A 22,176-nucleotide genomic window follows, 5' to 3' on the forward strand; every position below is an offset into this window, starting at 1 on the left:
TCACAAGAGTTCAACAGAAAATGGGAACATCAAAATAGGGAATGGGTATAGTGAGTTCGAATCTTTTCAAACCACATGGTTGGCTGTATGTTTTGCAAAAAAGTTTAGATAAAAATTCCATTCAAATACCATCTTTTTGATATAAATCAAATGTACTAGTAGTGAGACTTAAGGTGTTTGTGTTGGTTGAATTATGATTTGAGATTGAAAACTCTTTGGAACACTAGAAATTAATTCCTACCTCAAAATTTTCTGATAGCAATAGCATGCAATATTTCATCAGCATGTACGTATGGTGCACTTGCTCTTATGAAAGATGCAGTGCTATCTGAAAGTTCTAAGGTAGGAATACAAATGTTCTTGGAAAACTCTTGTATCATCCAATTTCAGAAATGTCATGCACTGCACACAATCCATAACTTTTGTTAAAATACAGTACTCTAAAGCACTATCATTAATTAATGATAGGTGTTTGTCAATTGGTGTTACAGATGGGTTTACTTCATGGCAGCATTTGCTGTTTAAGTTTTCTGTAAAAAAGTTGTATCATCCAGTTAATATCAGGGAGTTATATTATGTAACCATTGCTGGCGAACTGGCGACATTCTATCTATAGAAACCTTTAATATTCAAATGAGATGTTATGGAATTTTGCATCTCCTTGGTATCCAAGGTAACGATATTTGTGGAGGGATTTGGTCTAAATAGTTTTCTTAATCTTTGGTTATAGAATAGAATCTCATTACAAACTGACCCACCTAGCTTGATATGGACTTATTGTTATAGGTAAGAATAGATTTAAAGAATTACAGTGAATTAAATACACTGTGATGTGTTTGCTCAAACTGAACGGATGCAAAGATACAGATTTACAGGGATCGAGATGATTTGTTCTGGTACAGTAGATGGACAAATAAATAGTGAGGGTTGTTTATCTGATTTAAAGGGGGTAACCCTATTGGTTTTGGATATGGATTGTCTTTAAAATTACATAATAATATCAAATATCTCCCCTTTATGCTGCTTTGTGAAAAACGAGAGCATTTTCAGCGTAAATGTGAATAAATAGCCAAATTTGCAATCCAATACCTTGTATACGTGAATTGCATTCTGGGTAGGCATGCAACAACAACAATTCCCGTTCGTATGACAAATAATAACATGCTGCAATGCCCGGCCCGTATTGAACGGAAAATATTTTTTTTTTTTTGTTTTTTTTGTTTTTTCGCACCGTTTCAGAAAAAAAGGAAACAAAATATATTTCCCCTTGCAATATGTACATTTCAAATGAATATAAAAAGTTTGGGTTAAAATGGAGAGGAAAAAACCTTCCGATACCGGGTTTTGAACCGGTACCTCTCGGGTAAAAGAACGGTGGCGCTAGCCAATTGAGCTATTTCACCAACTGAAATAATCAAGGAATTGTTTTAATTATATACGGCGGACCGTCTCCTCAGCACTTTAAGCGTAGTCTCCTACACAGCCAGTTTGCGTCGGTCTGACACTCGTCGATCCTCGTGATAGCCACATACAGTCTGGCCGCGAGACTACACTTAGCGTAGTTCGCTTTTTCTCTTCCCATGATCGAAGAAATTTTTATTGTTTACAAACTGGTAACCTGTAAAAACCGCTGTGATTCATGATTTCTCGAAATACATCGACTTGGAGCGTCAAATTTCAGGATAGTAATGAGAAAAATAGTATCTATTATGTGATACCAAAACCTCATCAACAATGAAAAAATCGGGGATGATGCTGTCGATCGGGTTACGGACCTTTAAAGCTGCAATTTATTATTGCAAAATATCTTAATACCAATTTCATTAAGCATGCTCTTAGGATCATTGTATTCAAATTTGTTACACTCTTTCTACCAGAAATACATGTAAAGTATCCTGTTGTATATTTGAATCAATTTTTATTGTAGACCATAAAATAGACATATTCCTATCTGATTTCCATGTAGGTTGTATGCTGTGGTTGATGGATTCCGTTAAATTTTACCTCAATAAGGCGACAGAAAAAATAATCCAGTTCTATAGGCTTGACCGAACCAGCTTTTGTTTATTATTGGGATTATTGTCAAGCTGTTTTTGGCCAAAATGGATTGATTTTAACAATCTTTTTGAAAAAAATTCAGAAAATTTTAATAATAGTATATTTTTCAAGCTTTTTCTATATTTTTCAAGCCTTAGTTGATTTTTTAGGGTCATTCATCCAGAAAAAAAACTAAAAATACTGACCAACTTGGTAATTCTGTCTGCTTGTAGAAAAGGATTTTCTTTTCATTGGCAAAGCAATAAAATGTATTCACCTAAACTTGAATACTAATTAATCATTTGCATATCAATTTTTGATAACGAAAACTAGTCTGCCAAGCGATTGATCAAGGGTAAAGTTTAACTTCAAAGCTTCCTTTTTCAGTTTTTCATATCATATAACAAACAAATATATGCCACAAAATATGATAAATTGCTATTGTAAAATGACCTTTGATTGCAATGAGAATAGACATACCAAGTTGTGAAATTGAAATATTTAATCAGCGCAAAAGGTCATCACTTGTTGATCCAATTTAAAGAAAATGGTTAAATAAATAGACAAATAGTCGTCATGGAAATCAAAAATGTGAAGAAAGGTCAAACTCATTAACCGATATATATTAAATAACTAATAAGAAATGAAGATTTATAATCACCAAAAAAATAAACTTCCAACCAACAATAATATTACAAATTTACAACCAATGATACTATTCATTTCATTTATTTTATTTTATCTTTGTTCCTGTGTTTGTTTATTTTTGTTTTGTTTTTTATCATGAGCATTGAACTTGATATAATGATAAAATGTGTGTAACAAATGTTGTCTAGCTTCACAACTGTTAATGTGTACTGTAATTAAATGAACTGTAATTTAGAAATTTAACTAAATTTTGGAATCTACTCTTTCATCAGTACATTACAACTTTAATACAAGTTCAGAATTTTGAGTTGAAAGACAGTACTTTATTATCAAGGTTATGGTGAGGTTTTCCACACGCTGATTTTACAGGCATGAGAATTTTCAAACTTTTGCCTGAATTCAGGCTATTTTGTTGTCCAAATTTACGCATTTTATTTTCAGCCTGTTTTGGGCCTTTTAAGACCAAATTCACACGCTTTTTCAGGCAGTTTACAAAAAAAGCCATTCTCAAACCTGCATATAAGAAACAGATCAAGCTTGTTTTTAAATAGCCAAGTTCAAAGTCTGCCCATCTATCTTTAAGTACGTACAATTGCACATTGGATGAAATACTTCAATTCTAAACTAAAATTTAGTACATGTATGCCAGCCAGTCAAATATAGATCAGCCATCTACTGAAGATGAGCTTTGAGCGCATTGCCCTGTGTACTGTTTCAGATCTCACACCACCAAATCAGAGTCCCATAGAGATATGTGCTAAATTTGCCTTAAGAAAACGTCATTTTTTCTTCACAGGAGCGACTCAGTTTTAAGCGACAGCTATGATGGTTGAAATCAGCCCTTGCCTGATCCCTCTGGTTGGGAAAAAATATAGGTTGACCGTCATTATTTTTTACGACTGGCCCTCAAAGTCTCACGATGTCTGGGAATTTCCTATTTTTCAGGCAAAACCATGCCGGTGTTTCTGTAAAGAAAAGGCTGCTTAAAATCATTAAAAGTTATTCGATCTCTCCCATCTGTGGTACACTTGCAGGAATTAATATTACCAATCATGACCAATCCAAATTTGGCTAAAATTATGCAAATTTCTGCTCATTTTAATGCTTAAATTCAGAATCAATGGGTTTTTCTGAGAAGTGAAATTCAAGGGCGCACAACCATATATACTATTTGGTGGTGTGAAATCTGAATGATGCAACATGTTTCTGATTATCCTTAATTTCAGACTATTTTAATCTAATTAACTTATTTTTAGCATAATTTGAGCAAGAAGCTGGTTAAATTTTTTTTTCAAGCAGAATCATTGTGTCTGTGACATCTGCTATCTACTGAAGATAGCATTGTGATTACCATGTTAAAAATTCACCAAGACTTAGGCTTTCAGCAATTTACAGTCAAGAGGGACAAGTAACCAGGCAGACACACAAAAACAAAGTAGAACATGACCACAATGTCTGAATTATAAGTGTTGAATTATATGGCCTATTAGTGAAATCTTAAGTCTACCCCCCCATAAGCTTACCTGATCCATGGACACATTTTATGAGCTCCAACCAGTGCCCTAGCCCACGTGCCACCATATACTGATGTCTTCTACATCTGGCACTGAGTCATTGCATACCATCATGATTGTAAACATTACCTGGGTTACCAGTAGTGGAATCATAAGCTTAGCCTACCCCCCTCCACCCAACACACAAACCGTAAGCTTACCTGATCCAGGCGCCTATTTCATGAGTTCGACCAGTACCCTAGCACCATACTGCAATGTCTTCTCTATCTGGCACTGAGTCATTGCATGCCATTGATGATGTAAGCTTAAAAATATTATGATTACATTGCAAGGGCCTAAGTCACTCTCTGAAATGGAATCTTTCACTCAAACACACATTTTGGGTCATAAACTCACCTTAGCACTGGTATATTAGTAGCAAATGTTGCAGTTCTCTTCAATTTTAGCCTTTAATTACATAAATTCAGTCAATGCACTTCTTCGGTGAATCCAAACACGAATTAGGCACAGGGCTAACTTGCTCAATCAAAAGTTGAGACTCACACACACAGCTCCATGAATGATGCAACATGTTTCTGATTATCCTTAATTTCAGACTATTTTAATCTAATTAACTTATTTTTAGCATAATTTGAGCAAGAAGCTGGTTAAATTTTTTTTTCAAGCAGAATCATTGTGTCTGTGACATCTGCTATCTACTGAAGATAGCATTGTGATTACCATGTTAAAAATTCACCAAGACTTAGGCTTTCAGCAATTTACAGTCAAGAGGGACAAGTAACCAGGCAGACACACAAAAACAAAGTAGAACATGACCACAATGTCTGAATTATAAGTGTTGAATTATATGGCCTATTAGTGAAATCTTAAGTCTACCCCCCCCATAAGCTTACCTGATCCATGGACACATTTTATGAGCTCCAACCAGTGCCCTAGCCCACGTGCCACCATATACTGATGTCTTCTACATCTGGCACTGAGTCATTGCATACCATCATGATTGTAAACATTACCTGGGTTACCAGTAGTGGAATCATAAGCTTAGCCTACCCCCCCTCCACCCAACACACAAACCGTAAGCTTACCTGATCCAGGCGCCTATTTCATGAGTTCCGACCAGTACCCTAGCACCATACTGCAATGTCTTCTCTATCTGGCACTGAGTCATTGCATGCCATTGATGATGTAAGCTTAAAAATATTATGATTACATTGCAAGGGCCTAAGTCACTCTGAAATGGAATCTTTCACTCAAACACACATTTTGGGTCATAAACTCACCTTAGCACTGGTATATTAGTAGCAAATGTTGCAGTTCTCTTCAATTTTAGCCTTTAATTACATAAATTCAGTCAATGCACTTCTTCGGTGAATCCAAACACGAATTAGGCACAGGGCTAACTTGCTCAATCAAAAGTTGAGACTCACACACACAGCTCCATTCAGATCTCACACCACCAAATCAGAGTCCCATAGAGATATGTGCTAAATTTGCCTTAAGAAAGCGTCATTTTTTCTTTACAGGAGCGACTCAGTTTTAAGCGACAGCTATGATGGTTGAAATCAGCCCTTGCCTGATCCCTCTGGTTGGGAAAAAATATAGGTTGACCGTCATTATTTTTTACGACTGGCCCTCAAAGTCTCACGATGTCTGGGAATTTCCTATTTTTCAGGCAAAACCATGCCGGTGTTTCTGTAAAGAAAAGGCTGCTTAAAATCATTAAAAGTTATTCGATCTCTCCCATCTGTGGTACACTTGCAGGAATTAATATTACCAATCATGACCAATCCAAATTTGGCTAAAATTATGCAAATTTCTGCTCATTTTAATGCTTAAATTCAGAATCAATGGGTTTTTCTGAGAAGTGAAATTCAAGGCGCACAACCATATATACTATTTGGTGGTGTGAAATCTGAATGATGCAACATGTTTCTGATTATCCTTAATTTCAGACTATTTTAATCTAATTAACTTATTTTTAGCATAATTTGAGCAAGAAGCTGGTTAAATTTTTTTTTCAAGCAGAATCATTGTGTCTGTGACATCTGCTATCTACTGAAGATAGCATTGTGATTACCATGTTAAAAATTCACCAAGACTTAGGCTTTCAGCAATTTACAGTCAAGAGGGACAAGTAACCAGGCAGACACACAAAAACAAAGTAGAACATGACCACAATGTCTGAATTATAAGTGTTGAATTATATGGCCTATTAGTGAAATCTTAAGTCTACCCCCCCATAAGCTTACCTGATCCATGGACACATTTTATGAGCTCCAACCAGTGCCCTAGCCCACGTGCCACCATATACTGATGTCTTCTACATCTGGCACTGAGTCATTGCATACCATCATGATTGTAAACATTACCTGGGTTACCAGTAGTGGAATCATAAGCTTAGCCTACCCCCCCCTCCACCCAACACACAAACCGTAAGCTTACCTGATCCAGGCGCCTATTTCATGAGTTCCGACCAGTACCCTAGCACCATACTGCAATGTCTTCTCTATCTGGCACTGAGTCATTGCATGCCATTGATGATGTAAGCTTAAAAAATATTATGATTACATTGCAAGGGCCTAAGTCACTCTACGAAATGGAATCTTTCACTCAAACACACATTTTGGGTCATAAACTCACCTTAGCACTGGTATATTAGTAGCAAATGTTGCAGTTCTCTTCAATTTTAGCCTTTAATTACATAAATTCAGTCAATGCACTTCTTCGGTGAATCCAAACACGAATTAGGCACAGGGCTAACTTGCTCAATCAAAAGTTGAGACTCACACACACAGCTCCATTCAGATCTCACACCACCAAATCAGAGTCCCATAGAGATATGTGCTAAATTTGCCTTAAGAAAACGTCATTTTTTTCTTCACAGGAGCGACTCAGTTTTAAGCGACAGCTATGATGGTTGAAATCAGCCCTTGCCTGATCCCTCTGGTTGGGAAAAAATATAGGTTGACCGTCATTATTTTTTACGACTGGCCCTCAAAGTCTACGATGTCTGGGAATTTCCTATTTTTCAGGCAAAACCATGCCGGTGTTTCTGTAAAGAAAAGGCTGCTTAAAATCATTAAAAGTTATTCGATCTCTCCCATCTGTGGTACACTTGCAGGAATTAATATTACCAATCATGACCAATCCAAATTTGGCTAAAATTATGCAAATTTCTGCTCATTTTAATGCTTAAATTCAGAATCAATGGGTTTTTCTGAGAAGTGAAATTCAAGGGCGCACAACCATATATACTATTTGGTGGTGTGAAATCATAATGTGTGTACATGGAGTAGTATCAAGAGACACGCTTGCAAGCTGCATGTAGATAGATAGATAGATGGCTTAGTCCGGCACTCATCTCAATTGAAACCTGAGATGACGTTCTTCCACATTCTTACAATCTAGACGAACAAGATGATATTTTGTAATTTGTCATAGGGGAAAAAGAAAAGGCCTGCAGGGTGTACATCTTTTGGAGACCGACCTGGGTGATCTGCACGTATGCAGATTAATGAAAGGGGGAAAGGGAGATTGATCAAATGATACAGTTTTTTTTACGAAATTAGAAATATGGATTTTGACAAGCTGGAGGTGTGATCTGGTTTTAGAAAATTATGCACCCAGGCTGACATTGTTAGATTATCAAGTTTTTAAAAGAAGATCAAGTGATTTTAATGTGTTAAGTTTTCAAGTTTTATCAAGAGAATACAATTCTTTTTTGTTGAACATGAAAACTAAATAGACAAAAAATGTTGTAGACAAGTGTATTGAATGAATGGTAGGACGGAATTCCCTTACTGTGGGCCTTCAGCTTTCAGTCACCATGCATTCATCCCACATGCTTATTCACCTGCCTATAGGTAGCATTCTTTTCTTATGCTTTAGTGTTTGCCACAAGTTAGAATAACATGACCTAAGTTTACTTCCAGACTGCCAACAAAATAAGGTGAGACACCAATCTAAGCTAAATTGTGCACCCTCAAAAGGTTGTTCATGCATGCTGTATGTTTTGTTTACCACTTTTTATCGACAAATAGGTGAAATTGTCTGATTTTTCGGTATTTTCATACCACATTACTTTTCTGCCAAAATGATTTTGGGCCGGTTTCAAGTTACCTTGTGTACAGCGTGATATTTGAATTGAAGTGAGGGATGAAGTGTGAATAGGAAAGGTTTGGATGGGTTGTAATTGAAACACCACACACAAGCACCGGTTTGTGAGTGCCAAAATAAAGAAAGGAAATCAAATACCCATTGTCAACAAAAAACGCTAGGATATGTGTTCGGTAAATGAACTTGATAAAAGCAATGTGACCTTTTAAAAATACTATTAGTATGAATTGGCTGGGTGGCATTATTTCCGTTTATTGGCAGTGTCATCTGTTGTGTACAGTCATTTATTAATTATTTGTCCTGTTGAATGTATATGAATCTCTCAATTTTTGTCAACTTTTGTTGAGTTTGAATATATGGTTTTTGCTATATCATGGTTATAGGTTCATGGCATCAAATCAAGCGAAACACTCAGGCCTGCATTCTTTGGGAAACAAGGGCAAGGCTGGTTGTTTAATAAGGCAAATGAAGCCAGCTCTAAATAAGCAACGCAAAACTAGCATGCATCTCTTGTTTTGTTTTGGCAGTCAAGGTGTGTTTAATATACAGACCCATGGAAACTGAAGGAAAATATTGTGCCAATACAGAAATGGGGTGACCAAAACAACCTCAATTCTAATTGCATTCCCAGAGGCCCAAGTTCAACAATAATAGATTGTGACTGAATTTAGCTTACCTCCAGCAGAAGTAAAGTCCGTAAGTCCATCTGCTAAGGCCAGTACCTGGAGGCAGCACCCCCTATCTATAAAGGTTGACTTTTTGCTATTTTTTTAAATAAAAAGGTCCGAATTAAAGGGGGAGAAAAATTTACTAAAGGCCCACTTTTTGGTGATATGGTGTGCAAAAAGTAAAGAAAGGGTAATCCCGAACTCCAAAATCAATACGGGCCTATATCTACAAATCTAAACAAATGTATAGTTTACAGGGCAAATTGTTGGGGATAGTGATGTCAAAATTGTTGGTGATTGTATCAGTGACAAATTCATATCATTTCAGTTGCTGAGTTACAGCACTTCCCATTGAAGTTCCCAGAAAAAACATACAGGAAAAGAGTATGCTGTAAGAATGGGGAACTTTAAAAGATCATCGAATCAGGTAGATAAATATGTGGTAAGGTAAAAGTGTTTTCTTTCTCAAAGTTGTTGGCCTACGCAGGAAACGCAGGAATTATTGGCTCAGTGGAATGGAACAGACAGTGCAGAAGGAAATCCAGTCCCAATTACCTGAACTCTATGCATGCTTATGCAGTACACTGATATAAATTTTAGAGTACAATTAAATGCAGTAAATTCTATGATCAAAGTTTCATAAACCTGTGAAAATAAAAATACTTTAACATAGAACCTAGATACATGTATGATAGTACACACTGAAGGTATGTGAAAATACAATACATTTCAATATAAACTCAAGTTTGATCACATCAATCAACCTGTTCTACACCTCACCATAATATATTAATTTTACAGATTTGTGTAAATACAGAAAGAAGTGCTTAAATCATCATCTAAACTCATGCAATCATCTCACATATCTTGTCATCTGTCGGGATGAAGTAGCAAAGTCTCATCACTATGGAGATGCTTCCAGCTGTATCTACTGGTTGGAAGTGGTTGCTAGGTAACAGCTGTGCTTAGCAACTAGATAACTCAGCTGGGTCAAGACAGGGCCCCTTTGGCTACTGGATGACTGGGCTACACTTTTTATCAAAGGCAATCAAATAAAACCATTAGTATCCATGGAAACCATTGGGTCAGATGGGGACACCAAATTGAAGTTGGAACAAAGATTGTTTGACGAAGGCAAACCAAATTGATAAGAACTTGGCTCGGGGAACAAAGTTATCTTATTTGTCATGTATAGAAGTGCCTGCCGGCGCGGTGGTTTGCGATGAGTGCAGGGCAGTTGTGTGAGGCGAGCACTTCAAAAGATGTTCATTTCGACTCACGGTAATACCGGGATACAGGGCTGACACATAATCAATTCATGTGGAATATAAAATGTTGAATACGTTGCTAGCAGTCAATTTCAATGTGGAAGAAAATTTTGTCTGAAATTGTCCACATGTGTAATAGAAGCTTCACCTGTAGGGTTAACCTGAATCCTATTGATATAGATATGTCTTTCTATTCCCATTATTTACACATTTGAGATGTTACCTATCAGCAAAATATGTCTGTTGATTTGTCACACAGGCTTCTGATTGCCCAAATAATTATATCGACACTATTTTCATGAGGGGATTTTCATGCCAAAATAGTTCTGCATTCAATTAAATGTTTCTATTTTAATGATTTTACAGAGATGACTGTATTCATGATATGAAGCTGCTCATCCATTAAATTAACCATTCGTTTTTATGTGCAGCAGAAAAGGATTGAAGTACATTCTACAGCTGTTTGCACAATGTGCTTAAACCCAACTTCCAAAACTGTCTTTATTATTTCATAATTGTATGCATACAAATCTACCCACAAACATGTTCACATTTTTAACCGCAATCAGGCTAGAATTAGAGGAGGGCACTAATTTGGTTTATGCAGCAGACCTTTCAACTTGAAATGTATCTGCCCTACATGACTACACATACAAATAAGCCCATAGCAATTATCACATTCATGTTCAAAACTGATATGATTATTATTCTAAGCAAACGAAACAAGCAAAACATGAAGCAGAATTTGGGGAAACTGCATAGAACTTAGCAATCCAGCATAAAGACTGCAGTGTATGAAGATGAAGGACTATATCGCAGATATACATGCATGTGATCAAAAAGTGAGTTAAGTCATCTAGAGTTATAAAAGACCCATAACGCCCTGTGAACATCACAGTTGGAAATGACAGAGCTGAGCCTGGGTTGCTAGGAAGGGAAAGCATGTGTCCATCTTCAGCCGTATTGTGGACCTTATATTAGTACTATCATCCATTAGTAGCCAGATTTGTAGTCGCCAGTTGCGATGATCCACTTTGAATATTACAAAATGAAGACGTTAAAATTACAAACGAGTTAGGGATGTCTAAGAGGAATGATGTCAAAATTCAGAGTTACGTCATATTTGGTAATGCTTCATTTGGCATGGCATCAATGAAGTCATGGTCAGATTACCTAAGTACCCATGGTCAAATAGTCAGGTAAAGGTACTACGTGGGAAACTTGGATCATTGACAGTCAAAATTTGAAAGAATCATACCAATTACTTCTTTGATGATCCATTGTACCAAAGATTTTCATTGTTCTACAAAATATAAGAGAATGAAAAAAGTTCAAATTTCTAATTGATTGGCATATTTGGTCAATAGATTGTTCATGTGATGTGTTTATCGCAAAGAAAAGGTTATTTCTGGGCTTTAAAAAATCCCAAATCATCCCTTTTGGTAATATTGGTATACCGCATGACACAAACTTACATCGGTGGGTAATATTCTGATGAGGCCCATTTAAATGTGACCTACGTATGTGACATGTTAATGAATAGTATGAACTCACACCATAGCTGGCTGTATTCAGTCACAGGATGTTTGGGTTGCTGGTTTCACTGGTGCTCACTTCCTTTTGCTATTATTTTCTTTGTGTCCACATAATCAATAGCATAAGATTTTGGAAATTTTAAGATTTGAAACTGAAAATGGTCCGGATTTTAAAGACAAACCACCACCAAAATTTAACACCAAGTCCTCCCCATAAATAAACTTCAGATATGGCGAGCACCATAGACTCACTGAGGTGAGCACACTGATTATGACATTTTTTGTGGAAATCAGCATTGCTCCATGCTTGTAAAATCTTAAGATATTGTTCCTATTTGAACGTAACTTAGTATAGGTATTACAATGTATGTATGTATTGAAGGTCCTTACAGTCTTCAGATGGCCTTTATTTCAACTTTAGGTTATATTAGAGTCTTTATGTTTCATTGAACTGGTCTTATTTTAAAAAGTAGTCACCCTGAGGAAGCAGAAAACTACTGTCAGGCCCTGTAACCTTATCAAATCATGTGCTTAATTAAGGAGAAAACAATGTAATTAGGCTGTTAATTATAGAAGGAAGTTGTTGAACTTTTTAGCTTTTGGCTTCGGTGTTTTGTCGCTGCTGTTTTATGCCATAAATTGCAAGTATAAATTTTTTAATTTGCACATTAGATTATTTAAATTATTCTAATTTTTACAATTCCATTAACAATTAATTGTCCAACAATTATACAATTTACCTTTTGTCATTTATACTAGAGATGAATAAAGAGCATATGTTTCCATTAGTTGTCCAGTAGGCAAAGGTGTAGGGAGTGTTTCAGATCCATTAAAGATTTAAGCACTTAGAAGTTATAAGTCACCAAAATGGTGATTCTTAATTTTGCACACTATTGAATATGTGTTTTACTTTTAGGTTTAGGATTAGGGTTAGGGTGTTTGTAACTATCACAGCCAGTAACAGCTAGAAATGTTCCAAGTGTAAGAGACTGATATTATTAATCTCATACAAAATTATGGTTCTTCCCTGACATATGGCTGTGTTTTAAGTTAGCACTTGATAAGCACAAAAATGACAAAATGCAGGTGCTTTTCATACAGATAATTTTTACTTCAAATGAATTACTTGTAGACCAGATGCACGGATGGATTTCAATTTTTAGCAAATGCATGGTGTACAACATGCTTTTTACGTATAGGCCCTATATATTGAATGTACAATTAGTAATATCAATTCCATCTTATGCCAAATATAAACCATTGGAATGTCAGATGAACATTTAAGTGATTAGTAGACTCATCTTATATTTAAAGTAGTTCGAGTTTTTACCGTTGTGAGCATAGTGAAATGCCAAACAAAGTAATGACATGCATTTGATTAATTTATCCTTTTTTCTTCGCTGGCAGTGCGTGTCTGTAATTGCTGTAATTGCGAGGCAGGTATTTTCCAAATAAAGTAAGTTAGAGCTAGCTGCCATCAAACTCACTGTTCCTTCATTAAGTTTAAATTTAAGCACCCATTAAGACTACTTCACGGTTCTTTCTGGAATCGGATTCCTCGCCTCGCTTTATAAGCTTAGCTCGCAATTGAAGCTTGGCGCAGGAAGTTGTTTGGATTGGTTGTCATGACAACAGAGAAGTAAGTGCATAGTGATTTGTTATTAGCAGTAAGGACAATTGGATTTAATGCTTACTGCATTTGATGCCTGTTTTCGGTTGATAGGTTTCTAGGTTTTAAAAACTAAAGACAATATTATTGATTATTTTAAAAGTTTAACATGCCTTTCTGTGTTGGATCATTCCCGATATGGGTGTGGTTTTTAATCCATTTTTGAAGATTAAGATCTTTGTTTGAGGGTCAATCTTTGAAACTCCAAATCTGATTTATTCCTGTAGATTGGCTGTTTATTTCTAGCCCATTGCACCGCATCATGGATAGCGAGCGAGTTAACTTGCTTAGTGGTAATTTGGTCCTATGGACAGACCAAGAAAAAGAAATGAGTGCTCTTAGAATGGAGGGAGCATTGATCGGTGCAAGGAGGGATCAATACTATAGTATTATCCATGGTTTGGCAAGTTTTTTTCATGTGTACTTGGCTGGATACTTGATATATTTAGGGAAGTGGGGGAATGGCGAAGGCAGGTTAATCACAAAAAGTGCGATCTCTGCAGACAGATAAAAGAGGGTCGGAATGCAATCGCAGATCCTGGAAATAATGGACCATGTTGTTAGCGAACTCTTCAGTAAAACTAAAATCAAACACAAACCAAGCAAAAAATTTAAATAACTTTTTGGCAAAAGTGATGTATTGCTGATAGGCAGAAGTGATGTTTTGCTGCATGCTTCTGAACAATCCTTACTTCCATACTATTAAGCTGTTAATAATAATGATATTTTATTTGAATTAAGTTACAAAATACAAAATAACAGTACATTTATGTACTTAACATTTCTTACACATGACAAAAGCAAGTAATTCAGGATGAGTGAATGGGCTTAAAGTCCAAACACAGAAGTGCCCACTCATCCTGCACATGAATGCATAGTTAAGTACATAAAGCTACATTAAGTAATATAAAACCATTTTGAAATCCTGAAACAATATACATAAAATTCAGGCATTTGGAAATACATAAGCCAAAACATGTAATACCACAAAATCATTTAAGCATATTCAAGTAAAAAAGATTTAATACAAGGTTATTATATAAAACCGGTTGCAATTCAGAGGGAATTCCATTTCAAAGATATGGAAGGGAAACTAACTTAGAATTAAAGGTAGATGAAGTTTTTGCAGTTTGGTGAATTATCCAAAATACTTCTTTGAACCAGATTACCAAAAGAAGCAGGCCCAAATGTATAATTCTGTGTTTACGTTGCAAGTAATTTGTCGGGTAAGTTTATTATTATTTTGTTCATATTTTGATACATGTCTGAAGACTGGCGTCAGTATTGTATTCTCAGGCCAATATTTTGTATTCTCAGGCAGATATTGCCTTTTAGCAACTTGTCTGAGTATCCTGGTAGATGAAGATGAATCATGAATCCTCCCCATCCATGTTAGGATCAGTTTGTGTGCTCATAAATGGGCAATTTGCCGGAATGGCCTGCATGCCAGTTTGTGTCTTTTTGAGTGTGTAACTCAATTACAAGCGGCTGGTTCACACAAAAATGGATCATGTATGCGGAGGAAATTTGATTTGTGTGTTAAAACGCTGTGATTGCCACCAATTCCTCATTATATAGTCATTGGAGTAGAATAAGAAAGGGCCGCTGTGTTTACGGCTCTATGCACGGGGATTATACAGAGATATTTAGAATATGATATTAAATCATAAGTAGTATTTGTTTTAGCTTTCTAACAAGGCCAAGGATACGCTTAAATGGCTGCTTGAATATCATAAGAATTTGATTAGTAATAAAATGTAAATTAGCATTCAGTGGAGATGGAAAGACAGAATTCCAAAATACCGTCTGTATATTATCTACCATTGGTCCGAGTATAGTCCCATGTTCGAGTATAATCCCACCCCAAAAAAAAAAAAAAAATTTCAGAATTTTTTTTTTTTTTTTTTTAAAAAAATTCCCTGGACCTAGACTTAGATTCTATGTTCATTCATGGTTGACCTAAAAAAAAAAATTAAAAAAAATTTCAAGATATTTTGTATTTTTAATATAAAATTGATAATTTATATTCATGTCATACTCTAATAATGATTTCAAAATGCATTGAATTTGAATGCATTTTGAAATCATTAATAGAGTATGACATGAAAACAAAGTATCAATTTTCATATTAAAAACACAAAACATCGTGCAAATTTTTTTAAATTTTTTTTTTTATGTCAACCATGAATGATCCTAGCATCTAGGTCTAGGTCCAGGGACACTCCAAAACCGAAAACTTTAAAAAAAAAAAAAAACAAAAATTTTTTTTTTTTTTTTTTTTAAATTGAGTATAATCCCACCCCCAATTGTGAAAAATTTTCACATAAAAAACGGGTGGGACTATACTCGGACCAATACGGTAATTAGTTCCAAGCATTATCTGCAGTAGGCCTACAGCAGCACTGTTGAAGGCATGCTGAAATACATAATAAATGTCTTCATTGGGAATTTGTGATGCAAAACAAGGGCCATCACAGGATGATGCTACAACTTGAATGGTAAAGGAAAGGTCACAATAATTGAAACGCAATCCTAGATCAATTTCCTTTGAATGTTCATTTTGTAATTTGATCAAGTACACGAAAACATGGACCAACCCCGGGGACCAACGACAACACAAAATTTGATGTGAAAAATTCTTAGTTCATTTGTATACCTGGATGTGAACATCCAGGATCATTTGTGCATATTTAAATTATTAGGTTATTTAGTGCTCCACACACATACCAGGGGCGGATCCAGGAATTTTTGATCAACAACGAAAAAATGGTGTTAAGGGGTTACCCCTCGAAAACTCAACGTTTTGGCCCATTGTTTGCTGCTCATGGCGAATTTGTTCATTTTTTAAATTTCTTTCATTTTTTGTATTTTAAGTTGGGCCGGCGCCCTTTGCAAGGCAAAAAATAGAGGGGGCGTGCGCCCCCCCCTAAATCCGCCCTGCATACACTACTTGATCCTATACATTTAAATAAACTCTCCACACATTCAGGTAATTATTATCCTAGAACTAAAGCTTTCACATGTACACACGTGCACATTGTGCACAATTAATTGCTAGATGTTGCTTTAAACTAGCTATTGTTCAGTGCTCTTTGCCAAGGCTAATTGCAGCAGCATTCCAATTACCAATTGAGATCAAAGCATGCACCAGGATAATTATTGTTTCTCAACTGAAACTAATTTTAACCATTAATGCATCTCTGCATTGCACAGATTGTGAATTGTTAGTTTGTTGGTTTCTATGACAACTCCAGGGGTTTCTGTTGAAGAGTTTGCCATATCCCTTAGTAAATATGGCGATCCATAGTAGCGCTTTCTTCCATTGTCGTTTATAACAACATTTCAAGTTGTTAGTCAACCATCTTTTAGTGTTTTTGTTCTCTATTGTTCTTGATAATAAACTTGTTTACGAATTACTGTGATAGTATAATGAGAATAGAAATGACAAGATGGCGGTATGATGTTGTGGTTGCTATGGTGATTGACTCATCTGGAAATTGAGGAGGAAATAGATACCTCTGGGAGGATTGTTGAACAAAATTATATACGAGAAATATTTAAATAATTTGACACAAAAAATGAAATTTATTTTTGAAGTAACAGGCTGATCAAAAGAAGGGGATGGATAACTTTTATTTTAGTGTACTGTTATTATATGCAAGAGTCATAATTGAAGATAATTTATTTGTAAAGAGTGTATTCATAACAAGTATTTTCTATTCTTTTATTTCAGAATATATTTGTTCAGCAAATTATCTTACTACAAACCTTATAGTGGCAATTCTGGCGTGATAATTAAATTATTTTTTACTTCAATGATTTCTAGTTTTTAATTCCAGTTCAAGCAAGCTTACTAGTTTGATCTGATATAATTTGCGGTCACTGACTTCAGTACTGATGGGTGTATGCAATATTTTACTCAAAATGTAGATGATGCATCCTTCATGGAATGTCTGATTTAACACATATACATGTATACAAGTATATATATGTACGTACTTTGTCTGTGTATTTATTTGGTTGAAATTTATTTGGTCAGAAATTATAATTAATTGTATGTTTCTGTTATTCCTATAGTCACTTTTTTTTCTCATTTTGTACACTTTTTTTTTTTCATCCACAGACTTTAGGCAAAGGTTCTCTGTGGTGTGTGGATCCAGAATATAGACCTAACCTTTTACAAGCCCTCAGGAAGACACCGTACCACCCATACCACCATGTATTGCCATATACACCACACCATGTAATGCATGTAGGCGGACCTCTTTCCAATATCCAGTGGTAAGTTTTATTGCATGGTTAAATGTTTATGTGTTTGTTATAAGGGTACATGGGGTTCTTCTCCCACTCCACTCACTATTTATTTCTGCTCTCTCTTCTTCCCCCCTCCACTCTTTGTCATGCCTCCTTCTCCCTGTGTGCATTCCATTTCTTGCCCTCTACCTTTGCTCTTGCTCTCATCCTCTTGGTTCACGTCTCCTTTTTGCTCTTGCCATCTTGCTCCTTTCTCTCTTTGCTCTTGTCTCTATTTGCCCATTGCCCTCTCTCCCTCTACGCTCCCTCCCTCCGCCCTCCCTCTGCTCGTGCTCTTGCCCTCTCTCTCTCTCTCTGCTGTTGCTCCTCTTTGATCTTGCTTTTAAACCTCTTCTCTATCATCGCTTGCCCTCTCTCTCTCTATGTCTATGTGTGTCTCTCACTCGCTTCCCAATATTCTTGTTTTTGCTGTCACCATGGTGATTTTGCAAAGAGATCCACAACAAGTTGATGCATAAAAGCGAGTAAGAATATTTCCCCGGAGGCAGCATATCTTGGACGATTTATCCAGAGATGAGTTTAAGAAAGGAAAGCATGAATAAAACATTTCATTAATATAGAATTGCCTGTGTTTTTTGTGTGTGTGGTGTAACCTTATATGACAACTCCATTATGGTACATTATGCGCACTTATTAACTAGGACTATAGATGCAACCAAGATGAAGATGTGAAAAAAAATTGATGTTTATTATAGCTCTCATCATAGAAGCTTGTTAGAATCAGATTTATTGCAAGACAGACTTTACAAGTTGCAAACTTGTCATTTTTGTCTGATGTTTTGACAAAAGGTTATTTTTGATATCAAAACTTGAATTGCATACGTTATTCTGTAGGTCCTCACTTAAATAACCCTGTCAAAATAAATGTACTAAGCAAATGTGTTTTCTATTATTACAAAATATCATATAGCTTTATCACTTGATAAGATCAGAACAATTTGACTGTTTTATCTTGTCTTGAGAGATGTATGTCGTTCTTATCAAGCAATGAAAATATCACAAATGTACATTCATTGATGACAATGTTATGGGAGAATTTTCGATCAATGCCATGAGCCATTTCAACAGACCTAGGAATTTTTTATGCTATAGCATGCAAGTATGTTTCAGTATAGCGCAGCCACTGCCAGCAGGGCCATTTATTTTATTTTTGCATTTTGTTTTTAATATTGGTTGTACATAAAGGCTGAACATCATTATTCAGTGCAGTATGCATGAAAATTGGTCAATGTCTTCCACTCCATGGCTGGCATGCACCAGCAGTTAAAAACATCCCCGGAAATACTGCAATTTGCGCCCATTAGGTATCAAGTGGCTTCATGTCTACCTGTCGAATTGTATGAGAAGTCAACTTCATTTCCGAGGTGATATTTGTTTCTAAAATACTGCTGTGTCTGCATGACTGCTTTAGCTTTGCTCACAGCTTTAGTATATGTCGCTTTTGTCACTAAACCTTTTTGTTTCACTGGGTGGTTTTTAGAGTGCTGCTGTTAAAAAGATAATTTAAGGTAACTTGACAAGAATACAATCCTTAATGTAGAATTCTAGATGGAATAGTTCATCTCAGTAGGGATATACAGTGTCATGCCACTTGTTGTTAATGTGATTGGAATAGTAATTTGTGTGCTTCGTGATTAACAATTCCAAGTTCACTTTTGCGTCTCAATAAAGTTGTTTTCGTTCCTAAAATAGTGTCAAAATTGGGATTTAGAGATGGCAAAATGCAAATCTGGCATTTCATCTGATCTCCCTGTGTCCTCCATGGTCCTGTGCATCATCTAAATTAGATGGCAAAGACCAAGTGCAGTCTGTTGCCTAGCAACCTAGACAGATTACATCACCATGGCGATAAGTTGCTCATCTCGCCTGCGGGCAGATGATGAGGAGAAGTAGAGGATGTGTGGTTGCCGGTTTGGCATTCCTGTTGCCACATACACAAAGCAAAGGGGGCCCCAGCTTAGCTGAAATTGATGAGCTGGGGAAGTGAATGTTTTTCGAAGGTAATCAACAGCACAAATCATGCCAAACAAGTAGTGAATACAATGTGGATGGTGCAGAGATATGCATGACTTCCTACTACAGAATTTAGTTATTACCTACTGTTGGTGATCAATCATAGGAGAGAATAAGTGCCAACATCATTGTCATTTTAAAATAAAATGAACTGTTACTGACCTTAGTTTCAACTCTAACCATGGCGTTTGTTTTTATTATTATTATTATTAATGTGCAATCCATCAATTGAACTATATAGGTGCACATTTTCTAACACTAATAACTTTGTTTTGAATTGTTTCCTTTCTTTGCATTGTAGTCACCCCAACAATAGACTTCCAACAGTTCTATCAGCATATAACAATGGCTTTCCAATACCAGGTACGTATCAGACATGTCCAAGTTACTGTGGAGGAGAGTGCAACGATTGCAAGTTGCAATGAAAGACATCTTATTGACCTTTTACATGGTTGTCACAAAATGAGGTTCTACCAACCATGTCTACTGCCAAAATGTGTGATGTGTGTGTGCACATGCCTTTCATATGCAGCTCAATTCTGCGTACTCTTTGTAAATGCCTTCTGGTGCACAGCTAGAAAAGCTCAAAATGCACTTTTTGTGCATGCATTTGCTGGGAGAACCTCATTTCGAAATCAAGATGGCAGATCTGTGCAAAGGGCCAATAATATGTGGCAGCACATAACAACGTTTCACCATAATTTCACTAAACCTGCCCATAAATGCTCAAAGGACAATTTGACTCTTGGGTAAAATTTCCAAGAGTCAAAATGATTTTTTAAGAGTGAAATGTTGTACTGCAAGCAATGTGTGACCATACCATAAGGGATCAAACACCTAAGAGTAGAATGACTGTGTTCCCGCTCAAAAAAAACCCCAACAAGTCTCCAGGCCCACACCAAGCCAGCTTATTTCTTTCATAAAGGTGTGGAAATTAGCAAATAATCACAATTTTGACCAATGACTAAGGCCAGGTATGGGAAGCCTAACTGTACACTCCACTTAGATCAAACCAGCAGTACTCTTGATGCTAATGACAGGAAAACACTTACAGATGTCTGCCAGTCAATAGTTATTATTGTTCTGACCTGATAAATTGGAGCACTTTCCTTTCAGACAAGGTGTGAAAAAGGAGAAAATATATATTAAAAAAACAAAAAAATAATAAGTTCAGTTGTTCGAGCTTTGCACTTTGCAGCTCCTAAATGTAGGATGCAAATATACAAATAATAATATACCATCCACTCTAGCTTTTTGTGACAAAGACCCTTTACACATCATTAATGAATTCCATCTGTAATAATCACAAGGATGCTGAAAGTTAACAAAATATGACATTGAAATGATCTATTATCAATAGATAGCGCTTCATCTGTTACCACTTTGAGACACTCTAGCCTCACTTCCTAAGTCACATTACAATAACCTACATTTATTACAACTGACATGTTACAGTTGACCCCATGGTGTAGAGAATGTAGGCTAGTTTTATACTGTGGCAAAGCAGTGTAAAAGAAATCTTCCCTCGAAGTTTCACCCTTAGCCTGCAAAGAAATCATCTTTTGTCTTTCCTGGCTTGTTTCTTAGCAATGTTCTTTAGGAGTCCATTATCTTCATAGCTACTCATTTTCCTGTTCAACCAGGGAGCTTCATGGGTGACTTGCTGGGATGAGACTCTACATAAATGTTTAAATATCCCCATAGAGCTCCCACAAGACAAGAACACACTTTAATGTGTAGTACATTGTATAGATCGGTTAGTTGCCACATGTGTAATAAACAAGAACCTATATCATGAAGCAGATTTTGTTTAAGAAGTCAATCAAGTTTTTTTTTGCACATCAGCTTTAAACTCTTGAAATGAATGGCTAGAATCCATTCCTTTTCAGATATCCGGATGAAAAGCGTCAGTTTTATACTTTTAAAACTTTATCTACAGCTCATAGTTTTGTATCTAAAGGCAGCTTTCCAAACAAAAGCTTTTTAGGAATTCCTTCCCTGAGGTTTCATGTCTACAAATTGCTCTTCCATCTCCTGTTGCTACTCACATTGAAAACATCTTTGACCTGTGGGCAGAGATGATGGCAGGGGAATAGCAACTGATAGCAATGTGATTCACTTTGTAAAAAGTAGGGTTGAATTGGGATGTTTATTCAGCCTAGGTGTATTACCTACAAAACTCTGTAAATCACTTGAGTAGTATAGGAACTCGTATCACGTACATGACAGCCTGAAATATCTCTTTGTCCCAGAATATGGGGGGAAAAGAGAGCTTGAGTGAGCGAGAGAAATCAAGAATCATCTCATTCATTGATCAATGAAATCCTCGGTGGATTCTGGCAGTTATTCGGAGTAAAATATGGCCCATTTCTTCTGCCGATTTTGTTTGTTTTG

The 22,176-nt window shown here is 36.0% G+C and overlaps 1 protein-coding gene across 9 annotated transcripts in view; it reads left to right on the forward strand.

Annotated features, from left to right (window-relative positions):
• LOC140153254 (forkhead box protein N3-like) overlaps positions 1-22,176 on the forward strand; it is a 99,111-nt gene that overhangs the window by 47,013 nt on the left and 29,922 nt on the right. For all 9 annotated transcript variants that reach the window (XM_072175952.1, XM_072175953.1, XM_072175949.1 and 6 more), the window contains exons 3-4: positions 17,579-17,736; positions 20,084-20,145. In XM_072175952.1, coding sequence (XP_072032053.1) covers positions 17,579-17,736; positions 20,084-20,145 — 220 coding nt within the window. The remainder of the gene's footprint in view (positions 1-17,578; positions 17,737-20,083; positions 20,146-22,176) is intronic.

Source organism: Amphiura filiformis, chromosome 5 (assembly GCF_039555335.1).
Source record: "Amphiura filiformis chromosome 5, Afil_fr2py, whole genome shotgun sequence".
In the NCBI taxonomy this organism is placed as follows: domain Eukaryota; kingdom Metazoa; phylum Echinodermata; class Ophiuroidea; order Amphilepidida; family Amphiuridae; genus Amphiura; species Amphiura filiformis.